At 42.1% G+C, this 15,090-nt stretch overlaps 2 protein-coding genes across 3 annotated transcripts; both read left to right on the plus strand.

Annotated features, from left to right (window-relative positions):
- The first annotated feature begins 417 nt into the window (after positions 1-417).
- LOC116246884 (uncharacterized) lies at positions 418-5,032 on the plus strand. Its single transcript, XM_031618789.2, has 5 exons — positions 418-870; positions 997-2,717; positions 2,824-3,237; positions 4,045-4,253; positions 4,602-5,032. Exons 1-5 carry the CDS (start codon positions 716-718, stop codon positions 4,854-4,856), a joined length of 2,754 nt encoding a protein of 917 aa, XP_031474649.1. The 5' UTR covers positions 418-715; the 3' UTR covers positions 4,857-5,032.
- A 2,742-nt stretch (positions 5,033-7,774) lies between these two features.
- On the plus strand, positions 7,775-14,563 carry LOC116248320 (uncharacterized). Of its 2 annotated transcripts, none has more exons than XM_031621055.2 (7): positions 7,775-8,376; positions 8,711-8,778; positions 9,322-10,436; positions 10,548-12,244; positions 12,369-12,782; positions 13,575-13,792; positions 14,130-14,563. In XM_031621055.2, the coding sequence occupies exons 3-7, from the start codon at positions 10,282-10,284 to the stop codon at positions 14,382-14,384; spliced, it is 2,739 nt and encodes a 912-aa protein (XP_031476915.1). In that variant the 5' UTR covers positions 7,775-8,376; positions 8,711-8,778; positions 9,322-10,281; the 3' UTR covers positions 14,385-14,563. The 2 variants fall into 2 exon arrangements, with proteins under 2 accessions (XP_031476915.1, XP_031476914.1); XM_031621054.2 differs by having other exon boundaries at positions 10,141-10,436.
- Positions 14,564-15,090: the final 527 nt, after the last annotated feature.

The raw sequence follows: 15,090 nt of genomic DNA on the forward strand, positions 1-15,090 counted from the left end.
TTAAGCTCCAAAAATTATGAAAAAAAGAACCAGTGCCTACCCATATTCGATTGGTAATCCTCTTATATATATATATATATATGAGAAAGGGTGTTAGGGTCATTGAAAACTTATAAAGGGCAAGATCCCGCGGTGGAAACCGAGAAAAGATCCGGTCAATCATCCCACGGCCTTTGCGTTGGTGACTCGTAATTCGACTCAATTTTAAATAAAGAAAAGGGGAAATTACCAAGTAAAAAATTGACATCCCGGAAAAGTACATGCTAAACGCAAACTGTCAGCTCCGCAGAGAGTTTAGAAAAACTAATTCGGAAAGAAAAAGAAACTAATCCCCTTTGCTTAGTATTGCATTCACACTAAAAATCCTTGTCAAGGCAATGTCTAAACCCCCACAAGTCTCCCAATGGGACGATTGATGGTGAAAGTGATACCAAATCTGATCATCCGTACAAGAATCGACCCGTGGTATCCTGTCATTGCATCACATGCAGACAGGAGAAATCATCCCTACAAAGCAAGCCTTCATCTCTTTCAATCCATTTTAGTTTCAGTCACTTGTCATCCTTTTGCAGGTGGGGAGTCATTATTGTTCTTGTTTTCTCTTGTTTCATGGGGTAGTACTGATAGGAATCCATCGGTTGGTCTCTCTCAGTCTTATATATGTGGAACAGAAAATTGCTGAGGATTCTCAAGCCTCTCCACCAAGTTTGAGAATATGGCTGAAAGTTTTAGAGCGCAATTCTTTCTGATAAAGCATGCGCTTCTAGTAGAGTTTTGTTGGATCGTGAGTATATTAGCTTCCTCATGGTTTCTGCTTTCCATCTCTTATTTCGGTCTAATCAGTTTCCTCAAGGCCTATTGTTTCAAGAGGTAAAGGAAAACATTCTAATTTCTGAATTGATTCTGCATCTTTTTTTGCTTTTTGGTTGGTGAAGGCTGATTTTTGTTTTTTGTTTTTTTTTCTTTCGTGAACTCTGTTGCTGCCGTTTGGAATAGGATTGATCAAGATGAAGGATGTTCAGAAAAACTTGGACCTTGTGAGGAACTGCGTGACAAGAAAGGAGGGGATGAGAAGAAAGCGGGAGAGGTGCTTGATGAAAGAGCTGGAGTTCATAAGGATGCATGCCCCCTGGATGTCCACGGAGATGTCGCATCACGGCCCTTTGAGGGCTTCCGGCATGCCGCCGTGGAGGTGGAGGTGATTGACTTCAGTTTTGGCGATCAGACAGAGTCTGAGAACGATTCTGCATTGGACGCCGAAATGAAGGCTTTCAGGGAGAAGGGTGGGATCGATGAAGCTTTCAGCTGTAACAAGGACAAATTGCAGAGCGCTTTCAATGGTAAGTTTTTGAAAGTCGGAGACTTTGGAAGCCCCAAGGCATCCCTGGACATTAACGTGGGAAGAAATGGGGATTCACCGACGGACTTATCCTCTTCTGTGAGCTCAAACTGTGACATGTTTAGTGAAGGGGATACATCAGAGAGCAGCTTCGAGGAAGATGACTTCTTAACCGAGAAAGATTTCATCTGTGTTAAGCCTAGACCAATTTCTGATTATTTGTCACTTGCCCATGATCTTTGTGAAGATTCTAAGTCATCGGACTGCGAAAATTCTGATGAAAAAGAGCTTGCGTTCAGCTATCAGTTCCTGGGGGAGAAGGATGATGCCTATGAAAGGCTGGAGTTGTTGTCTGTTCATGCTCCTCCCTTGTCTGCATCAGAGAGGCAATCAGAAGAAGACGATGGTGATGATGAAATATCCATTAGCAGTATAATATTGGAGTCTTCTGATCTAGAAGCGGAGCTTCTTGTTGTTGTCAATGCAAAAGAAAGTTGTGGTTTCATCTTGCAATCTAATCAAGGTAGCCCTGATCATGCTCTTGAGGATGATCCGCCGAGCTCTGAGGAGGAAAGCACCGCTCATGGATCTGACTCTCCGAAGAAGCAAATCGATGAATATCAAATCCGGAATGACGATGCACTTACTAAAGATACCCATCATGCGAGTCCCACTTCCTGTGATGCATTGCAGTACCGCGGCGCCCATGATCAGAGTTCACCAGACAACCAAGAACAGAGTCCTCGAGTACTTCAAAGAGATCACCTTGAACACATCTGTTCTTCAAATGAAGTGAACCATGAAGACGAAAACCATCTCATTGTGGGGCAAGTGGAAGATTCCCTAAACCATGTTTTTGAGGGCCCATTAGAGTCGATTTCAGATCAAAATGATCCCAGCATCCATGATTTGCTGAAATCTGAAGATACCAACGACAGAACTTCTGATCCACTGGCTGAAGCCCAAGATACCAACCCCCAGAATTCAATTTCCCTTGTGGAAAACAATGACGACCATCTCCAGAATTCTGCGGAGTCGATATCAGAGCACTGGGAGGAAAGACGAGACTACGAGGAGGAGGAGGAGGAGGAGGAGGAAGAGGAGGACGGACTCGAGGCGCTGCTGGAGCACCAGAAGATGGTGGAGAAACTGAAGATGGAGATGAGGAGGGCGAGGGGATGGGGGCTGCCCACCATACTCGAGGAGTCGGAGTGGCCGAGGGTGATGGATGATCTCAAGCAGTGGAAGATGGACAACAGCAAGCTGATGGCAGCGGCGAAGGAGGATCCCATGGAGGAGATACAGAAGCTCTATAGGAGCTATAGAGACAAAATGCGCAAACTTGATATCCTCAACCACCAGAAGACGTCCTCCATTGGTGAATCTCTCTCTCGAAGATGTGGCAACAGGATACTTCTTGCTTTTGGGGAGGTGTTTGCTTTGATTATGCTAGGGAATTAATGGCATGTTTGTAACGTTTACAGGTTTCCTCAAGCTGACAGAGCCCTTCCAATCCTGCTCGGGCCTCAGGGCTGCAATTCCGGCACTGACTTCCGTCGTGTCGCAGAATTTCCGGCGAAGTCGAGCCCAGAAACCTGAAAGCCAGCCATCGGCGGAGTTCATGAGGGAGCTGCGGGTCGACCTGGAGACGGTGTACGTGGGCCAGGTGTGCCTCTCGTGGGAGTACCTGCACTGGCAGTACACACGGTTCCGGGACATGCTGGACGCCGACCCGGACTACCGGGGCAACTTCAGGCGGGCCGCCGACGAATTCCAGACGTTCCTGGTCCTCCTCACCAGGTTCATAGAGGACGAGAAGTTCAAGGGCCCGAGAGTGGACAACTACGTCAAGAACCGGTGCGTCCAGCGGAGCCTTCTCCAGGTACCCCTGATAAAAGGTCAGTGCACTTTCGGCACCAGAACCACCTTCTCCGGGTGAACATCATCCGTCTTTCTGTCCTTCTTTAATATTTTCACGCGTTGTTTGGTTGTTTGATCGTGGGCTAAAACATTTTTTTAAATGAAAGTATTGAGTGCGAAAAATTGAATTGCCTTTCTTATATTTATTTCACACAATTATTAAATTGCTACTTTTGTTGATCAAACAATAAATTTTGACGAGAAAGTGGATAAAGAAAACGAGACCCATCCGATCTTAAATTTTATCTTCTCTATAAAAAAAAAAAAAGGTGTTTTGGGTGATCATAGACTAAACAAAGTGAAGATGGAGTTCATACGCTATATGTTAAAAAACCATGAACTTAAAGTGAAATGAGACCAGAGGGTGATGAGGGTTGCGACCTCAAATTCATGGACCTCATAATTTCAAATCACTTTAAATCTTAGATCCATAGTAAAACAAACACAACTTTATAGATTTTAAACTCTAATACCTTGAGAAAGAAAAACGTGTTGGACAATACCAACGATCTATTAAGTTTTGGTCCTTGTTATATTTGTTATATATATTATATATGTTAATTATTTCTCTTTAGATTCACTCTGATTTTGCATCTCTTTGTAGAGGGTCGAGCTCGAGCTATTTTCCAATTCACATTTAGGTTCATTTCTTCTCTTAAATTTCGTTTAGGAACTAAAAAAATAAGGTTATTTTCATGCTAAAAGTATAAAGTTGGGAATAAGATAGAGCATTTGCATGACGATAGTATTCCTTAGATCTTTTGTTCGGCTACTATTTTTTGCAGAAGAGAAGGCAAGCAAGGTCGAGGAAGAGACGTCCGTGGACGATTTGGTGGACATGATGGAGGAATGCTTGAGGACATTTTGGGATTTTGTGAAAAGGGACAGGGACGAAGTTGGTACCATCCTTAAGGGCCTCATCGGGTCCCAGACCGAGCTCCAGGACCCGGCTGATTCTGAGCTCTTTGCCAACATTCAAAGCAGTCTTCAGAAGGTCAGTCTTCTCCTCCCCCATCTGGTTGAACTCCAAATTCAACCGCATTTTGAGTTGCTTGAACTAAACATCTCACTTCCCATGCACGATCCCGTCTCCATCCCGGGTTCTGAGGATCTCAAATCCATGAATTTAAGGCCGCACCTTTCATCTAACCTTAAATTCATGGTTTTTAATACCTAGCGCGGATCTCTCTCAAAACACACACACTTAAATAAACTGAGGATCTCCCAACACACACCTTTTTTTTCATGCAGATTCAGAAAAAACTGTTTTTAGCATAGAACTTTCAAGTTCATATAGTGAATGTTATTGATGATTTTGGTTTTGTTGGTTGAAATTATTTAGAAGGAGAAGAGGCTGAAGGATTTGCAGAGGACGGGGAACTGTCTGGTGAAGAGGTTGCAGAAGCAACAGCAAGGAGGTTGGATGGATGAGTCTCTCTTCTTCTCTCTGGTGGACATGAAGCTGGTGGGCAGAGTGTTGAGGATGTCGAGAGTGGGCAGCGACCATCTGGAGTGGTGCCGGAGGAAGCTGCTCAAGGTCTCGTTCAGGGGGAGGAAGCTGGTGAGAGACCCTTCTTTCCTCCTCTTCCCCTGTTGATCCCACTTCCTCACCATTATTTCGTAGACGTTTCTTTCTAGCAGCAGAATGTATAAAGCAGTTCAGTAGTAAAATAATTATATGCATCTTTTTTTTTTTTTATCACACATCATATCAGAAGTTGGTTGCAGTTGGAAGGTCTGTGTCCAACTTATGTTGGTAGAGCCATTTCTTTCCATTCTCCTCTTCATTTATTCTCTTCTTCTCTAGTCTGCAATTCACTGAGTTCGAAAACATGCAAAGTTTGAAAAATAAATTGTGTTTGGTTTTGCCTGCTGTAAACTAATGGTGATTTCAAATTAAGGGCGAAAAGCCGCAAGAGTTTTTATATTTGGATCAAGTAAGATAAAAAATAATAATGCACATGCATTTCAGATTGGGTTGGTATTGATCAATAGAAAGGCACAGAGTTTTCCCAAATAGAACATCGATCTAAAACAAAAAGTGGGGCATGAAGCCAGATTTGATAGGGAAATATGGCGCTTAAGTGGATCCATGTTCAATAAAAAAAAAAAAGGATTAGGAAAACTGTGGCATCAATTTTGATGGCATATCGCTATCAACTTGTTTGGCCAAGTTGAAGCCTATGCATCAAATTCAAAATCATAATTATTCTCAGCTTCTTTCGTCACAATTAAAGACTATGCATATGCGTCGAATTTGGGTCCAATGCAAGACCCAAATGGATCTCAAATTTAAGGAAAAATATCTTCAAATGTGCATTCAATAGGAATTAAGAGATTAAGGAGAATTATATGGATCACTTAAGGTAAGAACTGAAATTTAAGATTCATGAAAATGTTATGAAGACGCACATTTAAAGGAAACAAAGGGAATAACCAAGTATGCCAATATTTTCATAATAAGCAAGAATATGCTTGAACCGACCAATTTGAATTGAATGAGTGGCCAACCTGTTTAATTCAGTGCCTGATTCAAGACTGCCACATGCCATTTTTAACCATTTCTAAAAGCATTTTAAGGATTTACTTATTCTTAATTACGTTTATGTGCTTTCTTATGGTTTGAGTCACTGTGAATTGGTTTGGATCAAGCGCACACGCTATAAATTTGGATTAGGTCGGATCCAAATTAATTTGGTCCGAATACGCACTTGACTTACTAACACATATCATATCAGGCCTACGTTCAAGTCCTTAGTAGACAGTGATCCGGTTTCGAAGTATTTTAAACAATTACCCTGTTAGAGAACGAGCTGGATCAAAAGTTTGAAAATTAAAAAGTTGTTGAATTACTTGGATCCGAGATTAGAAGATCTGATTCTAGACTCCACTTAAATGGCACAATTTTAAGAAATCGCGATTTCGGGTGGAAGTCATCCAAACAAACAACGGCCGAACGGCTCTTATTTTCCTTGTTCAAATTTGAGTGGACCTACAATATACCCATCAATTAGAGTGGCTCGCTTATGGAAATTATAGAAATGAAACTAATAAGAATAGGCTGTTACATGTTAATACGCTAACCTGGTGAGTGACTTCGTAATTAGAAACAAAATCTCCTCAGTAAAAAATTTTTAAAACAACTAAAATACTTTGCAGAGTAAATGTTTCCTTTGCATTTTCATGAAGGGTAAGATGGTAAAACGCATCCGTTCACGGGCCTCGGGTCCTCTTGGACCTTTCCGATTAACCGGAAGAATTTTTTGGCCGCAGAATCGAGAGCTAAATTGCAGTTGTCATTCGGTAATTTTTCCTAATTGGAAGAAACAATTAAAATTCATTTTGTGAGAAAAAAAAAATTCCAAGATTCTAGAAATCTCTGAGGTGACAACACCAGCACCGGTGGATTCGACGTCACTTGTGCAGAAAAGTCTGGTGGGAACTTGAGCATTCGCTGGTGAGACTTCGGGTCGGGTCTGTCGAGTCAACCCGATTGTAAACAAACGCCAGCACGATTAGAAAGCAGGCCAAGGGGACCTAGAAAGGGTTGAAATTTTAATTTGGGCCTCCAAAAAGATTGTAATAATTCATGTTAAATATTTTGAAAAATATAGTTTGGCCTCGCAATATTAATGGCAAGGTTGGGACTTGATAATTCAACGGCTTGGAGTTGAACTTCTTTTTGTCACTTTCTCCCTTTACGAATTGATCTTGGTTTTTATAAGGCCCGATCTTAGGAAAGCAAAATAAGTTGTTGAATAGTATAGAATAATATCAAACTAAAATCTTATGATATGTCGTTTCTAGACAACGAATTAAAGGTGCTGACGTACAAGAAGTAATCAAATTTGTGTATTTAAATCTAGATCCAAATTAGGCTGCATCATTTTTGGATCAGTTTAGATATAAGAGATGCAGAAAGTTGAAGAACACTTGTGCCGTGAGTTCTTTAATGGTCCTTGCCCACCGTTCACATTTCTTAAAAGAAACAATGTCCACTCTCTGAGGTCATGCAATTAAATAACTCCAAGAGTCTGCAATTAAAATGGATCTCTTCTCCAAATACTCGATGTCTACAATTTAAATACTAATCCATATTTTCCAACTAACAGAAAAACATGACATCTATATAGGTTAGATCTTTCTCAAAATTCAACTGAAGTTGAATCTAAACTCAATTACGTAATTTGCATGCCGAATCCAATTAGTAATCAGATCCACTCTGTTTTTACTGAATCGGACTGAGTAGATTCTAAAGTCGGACGTCTGATTGTGTGTGAGAGAGAAGAAAATAACATTAAAAGAAGTCCAACAAAAAGTTGAACATGAAAAAAGAGATTGCATCTAAATATCAACTCTTAATTCATGTAAGAAGTTGAATGTACCACCGTTTCTTCATACGGTTACGGGAAATCAATTCAAGGTTCAATCTGAAGCAAGGAAGTGAAGTTGTTTCAAAATTAGCCAACACTGGTGGGCTTTCTAAAGAGTTTTGTCAAACATGTCGATGACCTCAGGCTGCAATACTTACATTCATGGCTTCCATTGGCAAACGAATTTTGCTTGCATAAGGAGGAAAGTGACTACTCTCTATGAAATGGAAAGAACACGCGCGCAGGCGTCTCTCCCCGAACGCTCTCCTTCTCTCCCTCCCATTCCTCCCTGTCTCTCCCTCCAAATCCCATCCCTTCTCCACCCAAATACGCCCTTTTTCTCTCCTCTCTCCCCCTTCCTCCCGCTGCAGCGGCAGTTGTCGTCGCCGTCGGCTTTCGTCCCATTCGCCGGCCGGCGTTAAGCCCCAGCTACGTGTCTCCCCATCTCACCCGATTGTTCTTCTTCTCAACCTGCTATCCTTCTTTTCTCCTCCACCTCTTCTCGAAAGCCCCTTCCGGAGCTGCCTGAATCGTCGCCGGAGGTTGAGTCCCCCTCGCTGTTCCTCCCATCCGCCGTTCGTTTCCACAATCTAATACCGGCCCCCCTGTAAGTAGCGACCAAACATGGGGCATTTCTGCAGCGTCTCGTGACAGCCAAGGTTGCAGCCCCTTCCTGCAGCCTTTGGAGGCTATTTTCCTCTGCTCGGATCGGTCTTCTCGATTCTCCGGCGGACGTTCCACCAGGTACCCTAAGTTATTATTATTTCCGGCACCTGCTAAGGAGAGATTTTGCTATAAGAATCTTTAGGCTAGAAGAATTTTCTTGTGTTTGAGTTGAGATGTGAGATTCGGACAATCTCTGGGAAGCAAAATGAGAAGAAGGTAGCAAACCGTAAAACAATACAATATTCTGATGGAAGACTCATTTTTCAAACTTATTTCTCTGGAATGTTGGTTACTATGTAAATCCTTCATCTTGTTTTTTTTTCTTTTGCTTCTTGGAGATTTTGATGGATGTTGTGTAAGCAATTACTTGTCACTATATGTGTTGTTTGATTCTGAATGAACATCTGATCAGGCTAAAATGTGATGCTGAAAGAGAAACTTATGTATGAGTTGCGGATTTTGAGAGATGCTAAGTCACAGGTTAGTTTTTTCTTTCTCCAACTTTGTAGACAACTGACATGGTGAGCCTGCAGAGATCTCTGACACGTTTTACCTTATTTTCTACCTTACTCTCGTTACCAAACGTCTGATAGCAGAGCGCCCGCTTTGGTTAAAAAACAATTTCCGCGCGACGCCCGGCGGCACGGCCTCCCCCGCTTCCACCAGCCACCGATATCCCGGCGGGACTCACTGTCGACCAAGTTGGTGAAGCCTGTAAATTTGACCCGGGTCGACCCATTTGCTTGCCAACCAGAGTATCTACCAATCTTGTTAAAATCAGTTCTTAGATGAATTCGAGCAACCAGGAAAAACCCCATATGAAGTCACATACACCAAATTAATTCTTTTATAAAAGTAATGACAAATCAAAAGAAATTTTTTTGGTGCGTGTCGACATCGAACGGAGCGCATAACAAGTCAAAAAGATTTTTGGTTCCATTTGAATGATCTAATTCTTGGCCGATTTTGACACCACTAATGGGAACAGAATTTAACTAGTCGTGATATCTATGCAATTCACAGGTACCACTAATTCTTTATGGCCGGGGCTTAAGTGGTCAAGCTCAAAACCGACTTTTTAGTGGACTTGGCACCAAAAAGACAAAGTGCAACGTGACAGGTACACCCGGCCGGATGCTTGCATTTATTCCAAGGGCCCAACTCAGTCAGACGTGCATTTGTCCGGCGGTGCCGGCGTCTAGCCCACACACGATGCCTACTTCCTTGAAAAAGCCACCGCCATCGCCGACCCATTCGCCGGCCGGTCCCCCGTTTGGTTGGATGGCTCCAAAATCATGTTGAGAACTTGAACATTTAAAAGGGACAAAGAACGCTTGAAGGGCAAGATCCGACGGTGGAAACCGAGAAAAATCCGGTCAATTATCCCGCGGCCTTTGCGTTGATGCCGCGTAATTCAACTCAAATTTTTTATCCACAAAAATAAATAAAAAAAATTACCAGGTCAAAAGTGAAACTCCCGGAAAGGTACATGGTGCCACATGCCCTGCAGAGAGTTTAGAAAAATTAATTCAGAAAGAAAAGAAACTAACCCCCTTTGCTTAGTATTCAATTCACACGAAAGACTAATGCACCCAAAAACAAAAAGATATTACTTTTTCTATTCGAAATCCTTCCTAAATACAATGTCAAAAATCCCCAAGTTTCCCAATGGGACGAATGATGATGAAAGTGCTACCAAATCTGATCATCCGTGTAGGAATCAAGTTGTGGTGTCCTGTCATTGCATCACATGCAGACAGGAGTAATCATCCCTACAAAGCAAATGTTCACCTGCTTCAATCAATCTTAGTTTTAGTCTCTTGTCATATTCTTTTTTTGCAGGTGGGGAGTCATTATTCATCTTGTTTTCGCGTGTTTCATGGGGTAGTGCTGATAGGAAGCCATATTGGTATCTCCCAATCTTATATATGCGAAAAAGAAAACTACTGAGGATTCTCAATCCTCTCCTCCAAGGTTGAAACAATGGCGGAAGGTTTTACAGCCAAATTATTTCTGATAAGGGATGTGCTTCGAGCAGAGGTTTGTGCGATATTGAATCTCTTAGCTTCATCATGGTTTCTGCTCTGTACCACCTACTTTGGTCTAATCAGCTTCTTCAAGGGCTATTGTTTCAAGAGGTAAACAAAAACGATCTAATTTTTAAATTGATTTGTCACCTTTTTGTTTTTTGGTTGGCGAAAGATGATTTTGGTGTTTTTTTGAACTTTGTTGCTGCCGTTCTCCAATAGGATTGATCAAGATGGAGGATGCTTAGAAAAGGTTGTCCCTTGTGAAGAAATATGTGACAAGAAAGGAAGAGATAAAAAGAAAGCAGGAGATTCGCTTGATGAAAGAGCTGGAGATAATAAGAATGCAGGCCACGAGGATTTCCAGGAAGACGCCGCATTACTGCCGGTTGAGGGCTTCCGGCATGCGGCCGTGGAGCCGGAGGTGATTGACTTCAGTTTTGACGACCAGACAGACTCAGATAACGATTCTCGACTGAACGCCGAAATGAAGGCTTTCGGAGGGAAGGGTGGCATCGATGAAGCTTTTAGCAGCAACAAGGAGAAATGGCAGAGCTCTTTCAGTGGTAGGTTTCTGAAAGTCAGACCCTTTGGAAGCCCCACGGCGTACTTGGACATTAACGCGGGAGGAAATTGGGATTCACCGACAGACTTTTCCTCTTCTGTGGGCTCAAACTGTGACATGTTTAGTGACAGGGATACATCAGATAGCAGCTTCGAGGAAGATGACTTCTTAACTGAGAAAGATTTCATCTGTGTTAAGCCTAGACCAATTTCTGATTATTTGTCACTTGCCCAAGATCTTCGTGAAGAATCCAAGTCGTCGGACTTAGAAAATTCTGATGACAAAGAGCTCGAGTTTAGCTATGAGTTCCTGGGGGAGAAGGATGAGGCCTACGAAAGACTTGAGTTATTGTCTGTTCATGCTCCTTCCGTGCCTTCATCAACGACTCAATCAGAAGAAGAAGATGGTGATGATGAAATATCCATTGGCAGTATGATTCTAGATACATCTGATTTAGAACCGAAGCATGTTGACGTTCTCGACGCAAAAGAAGGATGCGGTTTAATTTTGCAATCTTATCAGGGTATCCCTGATCTTGTTGTTGATGATGATCCACCCATCTCCAGCACCATTCATGGATTTGACTTTCCTCTGAAGCAAATCTCTGAAGGTCAAATCCGAAATCACGACACACTTGCTAAAGATGCCCTTTATACTTGTCCTAATTCCTGTGATTCATTGCAATACCAGGGCGCCCATGATCAGAGTTCACCTGAAAACCAAGGACAGAGTCCTCAATTACTTCAGAAAGATCGTCCTGACCACACCTATTCTTCAAATGAAGTGAACCCTGAAGACGAAAGCCATCTCAACATTGTGGGGCAGGTGGAAGATACTGTAAACCATGTTTCGGAGGGCCCACTGGAGTCGACTTCGGATCAAAATGATCCCATCATCCATGATTTGCTGAAATCTGAAGACACCAACGACACAACTCCTGATCCGCTGACTGAACCCCAAGACGTGCACCTCGAGACTTCATTTTCCGTTGGGGAAAACGATGACAACCATCTCCAAAACTCCGCGGAATCGATATCAGAGCGCTGGAAGGAAAGATGGGACTATGAGGATGAGGAGTTGGACGAACTCGAGGCGCTGCTGGAGCACCAGAAGATGGTGGAGAAACTCAAGATGGAGATGAGGAGGGCGAGGGGGAGGGAGCTGCCCACCATACTCGAGGAGTCTGAGTGGCCCAAGGTGATGGATGATCTCAAACCGTGGAGCATGGACAACAGCAAGCTGATGGCAGCGGCCAAGGAGGACCCTTTGGGGGAGATGCAGAGGTTCCATAAGAGCTACACAGACAGAATGCGCAAATTTGATATCCTCAACCACCAAAAGACGTCCTCCATTGGTGAATCTCTCTCTGTCTCTCTCTCTCTGTGCCTCTCGAAAGTGTGGCAGGAGAATACTTTTGAGAGGTGTTTGTTTTGATTATGCAATTCAGGGAATTAATGACATGTTTGTAACATTTATAGGTTTCCTGAAGTTGACAGACCCTATCCAGTCAGGCTCGGCCCTTAGAGCTGCAATTCCGGCATTGACTTCCGTCTTGTCACAGAATTTCCGGCGAAGTCGAGCCAAGAAATCCGAAATCCAGCCCTCGCCCGAGTTCATGAGGGAGCTGCGGGTCGACCTGGAGACGGTGTACGTGGGCCAGCTGTGCCTCTCGTGGGAGTACCTGCACTGGCAGTACACACGGTTCCGGGACATGCTGGACGCCAACCCGGACTACCGGGGCAACTTCAGGCGGGCCGCCGACGAATTCCAGACATTCCAGGTCCTTCTCACAAGGTTCATAGAGGACGAGAAGTTCAAGGGCCCGCGAGTGGACAACTACGTCAAGAACCGGTGCGTCCAGCGGAGCCTTCTCCTGGTGCCCTTGATAAAAGGTTAGTACACTTTTGGCGCCAAAATCACTTTGTCCCAGGGCTGGGTGAAGATGATCCGTCTCTCTGTTTTTATCTAAGATTTTAAGAACTTGTTTGTTTGATCGTGGGGAAACTTTTTTATTTTTTTAAGAAAATGGTAAGTGTGAAAAGATGGATACAGATGAGAGTAGGTGAACATTGAACATAAAGTATGTTTAGTAGTAAACCTCACATGATATGTGTTAAATAATGTGATCAGAAAGTTACTCTTCACCAAACAATTCCCATAAAACATATTTGTACTTTTGGGCTCATAAAAAATAATACTAATAAATTCAACTAAGATATGTATATATATGTACCGTACCATGTGACATAAATTGCAGTAGACAACTCCAGGCAACTAAAACCAACCGCTTTATTTTATTGTATTTTTTTTTCGGCTGCTGCCTTCTAAATGGTTCACCAGGCATCTTTACGTTGTAAATAGCTCTTCCTGACCATTAAACCAGGGTTTCACCATAATTCATTCATGGTTTTGGGATATACCTCTTATGTAGCTAATTTAATTAAACAATGACCTTACTTCTCTTTAGATTCAGTCTTATTTGTAGAGGGTCGATCTATTTTCCAGTTCATGTTTAGGGCCTAATATTCGTTTAGAACTTTGTTTATTAAGTAAAAACCTAACGTTATTTTCATGCTAAAATATGAAATTGGGAATCATGAGCATGACGATATATAACATGCTTATTTTTTCAAGCATTCTTCCGGAAACGCTCTCGTGATCATTTTTTCGCCTTACGCTTGCAGAGGAGAAGTCTAGCAAGCTTGACGAAGGGGAGGAAGATACGTCTGTGGACGATCTGGTGGAGATAATGGAAGAATGCTTGAGAACATTTTGGGATTTTGTGAGAAGGGACAGGGACGAAGCCGGCACCATACTTAAGGGCCTCATCGGCTCCCAGACAGAGCTGCAGGACCCGACCGACGCAGAGCTGTTTGCAAACATTCAAGCTAGTTTTCACAAGGTAGTCTTTGACCCCCCATCTGGTTGCTGTCAAACATATAGCTATCTGACATTCATATATCAAACTTTTGATAAGAATAATTCGTAATAATCAAACAAATAAGTTGCCATAAATGATATTCTCATCTCTTTTGAAGTTTCTTTGCAATTTAGTTTCTACCTCTGATTTTATTTGAATTCATGACCTAAATAATTCTCATGATGGATGGTATATGAGGGTTGGTTAGCTACATGTTCATATATATATATATAGAGGATGTGTGTGTGTGTGTGTTTGTTGAAACAAATTGGAAATATGATTATTGATGATTTTGGTTTTATTGGTTGAAATTTTTTAGAAAGAGAAGAGGCTAAAGGACTTGCAGAGGACAGGGAACTGTCTGGTGAAGAGATTGCAGAAGCAACAGCAAGGGGGTTGGATGGATGAGTCTCTCTTCTTCTCCCTGGTGGATATGAAGCTGGTGGGCAGAGTGTTGAGAATGTCGAGAGTGAGCAGCGACCATCTAGAGTGGTGCCAGAGCAAGCTACTCAAGGTCACGTTCAGGGGAAGGAAATTAGTGAGAGACCCTTCTTTCCTCCTCTTCCCCAGTTGATCCCACTTGTTCACCACATCCGTCATGCATATATGCATGGTTTCTTTTTGTAGTAGAGGATGTTTTTTTTAACAGCAGAATGTAAAATGTATTTAGATGTAGTTAAGTAGTAAAATAATTATACGGAGAGTGAAAAATATGTGTTTTTTTTTTTAATTATATGGCAATTATCTATGGTACACTTCTTCCCATGCATCAATTCCAGAAAGCAGTAGAGGAGTGCTTCTCATTTCTTCAGTTTCACCAAAGGGACGACTATTCAATCTATATATTATATGGTATGCACTATGCAGACAAAAATTTTCAATGATCATTGTTATTTTTCAATCGATAAAAAATATGTATCTTTATGACATATAGGATGTGCTGGCTTCTTCTTATGCTGAAAATTCTTTTATTGTCACACACTAATTACTATTTGCATCATAAGTTTCTATACCAACATCTGACTATAACTTTAATTCATTGCGGTTGCAAATAGATATTTACTTTTTCTCCAAAAGAATTTGGCCCAAAATTAGCAATGATCGCCTTGGCTTTTTTGGTTGGAGAGAAGAAAATCTTTTAGAAGTTCCTGAAGATCCAAAAAGCGAAGGAAAAACAGGCTGCTAAGAGTTAACACTTCCAGTTGGTAGGAAATCTTGATTTAGTTGACGGCGAACATCTTGGTGTTGATGAGTGTTGCAACGAGTTATTTGTTTCTCAG

This window comes from Nymphaea colorata, chromosome 2, assembly GCF_008831285.2.
Source record: "Nymphaea colorata isolate Beijing-Zhang1983 chromosome 2, ASM883128v2, whole genome shotgun sequence".
NCBI lineage: Eukaryota > Viridiplantae > Streptophyta > Magnoliopsida > Nymphaeales > Nymphaeaceae > Nymphaea > Nymphaea colorata.

Coding starts and splice junctions, on each gene's coding strand:
- LOC116246884 (XM_031618789.2), top strand. CDS start 716: ATGGCTGAAAGTTTTAGAGCGCAATTCTTTCTGATAAAGCATGCGCTT. Junction 871..996: donor AAGGCCTATTGTTTCAAGAG/GTAAAGGAAAAC, acceptor CGTTTGGAATAG/GATTGATCAAGATGAAGGAT. Junction 4,254..4,601: donor TTCAAAGCAGTCTTCAGAAG/GTCAGTCTTCTC, acceptor GAAATTATTTAG/AAGGAGAAGAGGCTGAAGGA.
- LOC116248320 (XM_031621055.2), top strand. CDS start 10,282: ATGGCGGAAGGTTTTACAGCCAAATTATTTCTGATAAGGGATGTGCTT. Junction 10,437..10,547: donor AAGGGCTATTGTTTCAAGAG/GTAAACAAAAAC, acceptor GTTCTCCAATAG/GATTGATCAAGATGGAGGAT. Junction 13,793..14,129: donor TTCAAGCTAGTTTTCACAAG/GTAGTCTTTGAC, acceptor GAAATTTTTTAG/AAAGAGAAGAGGCTAAAGGA.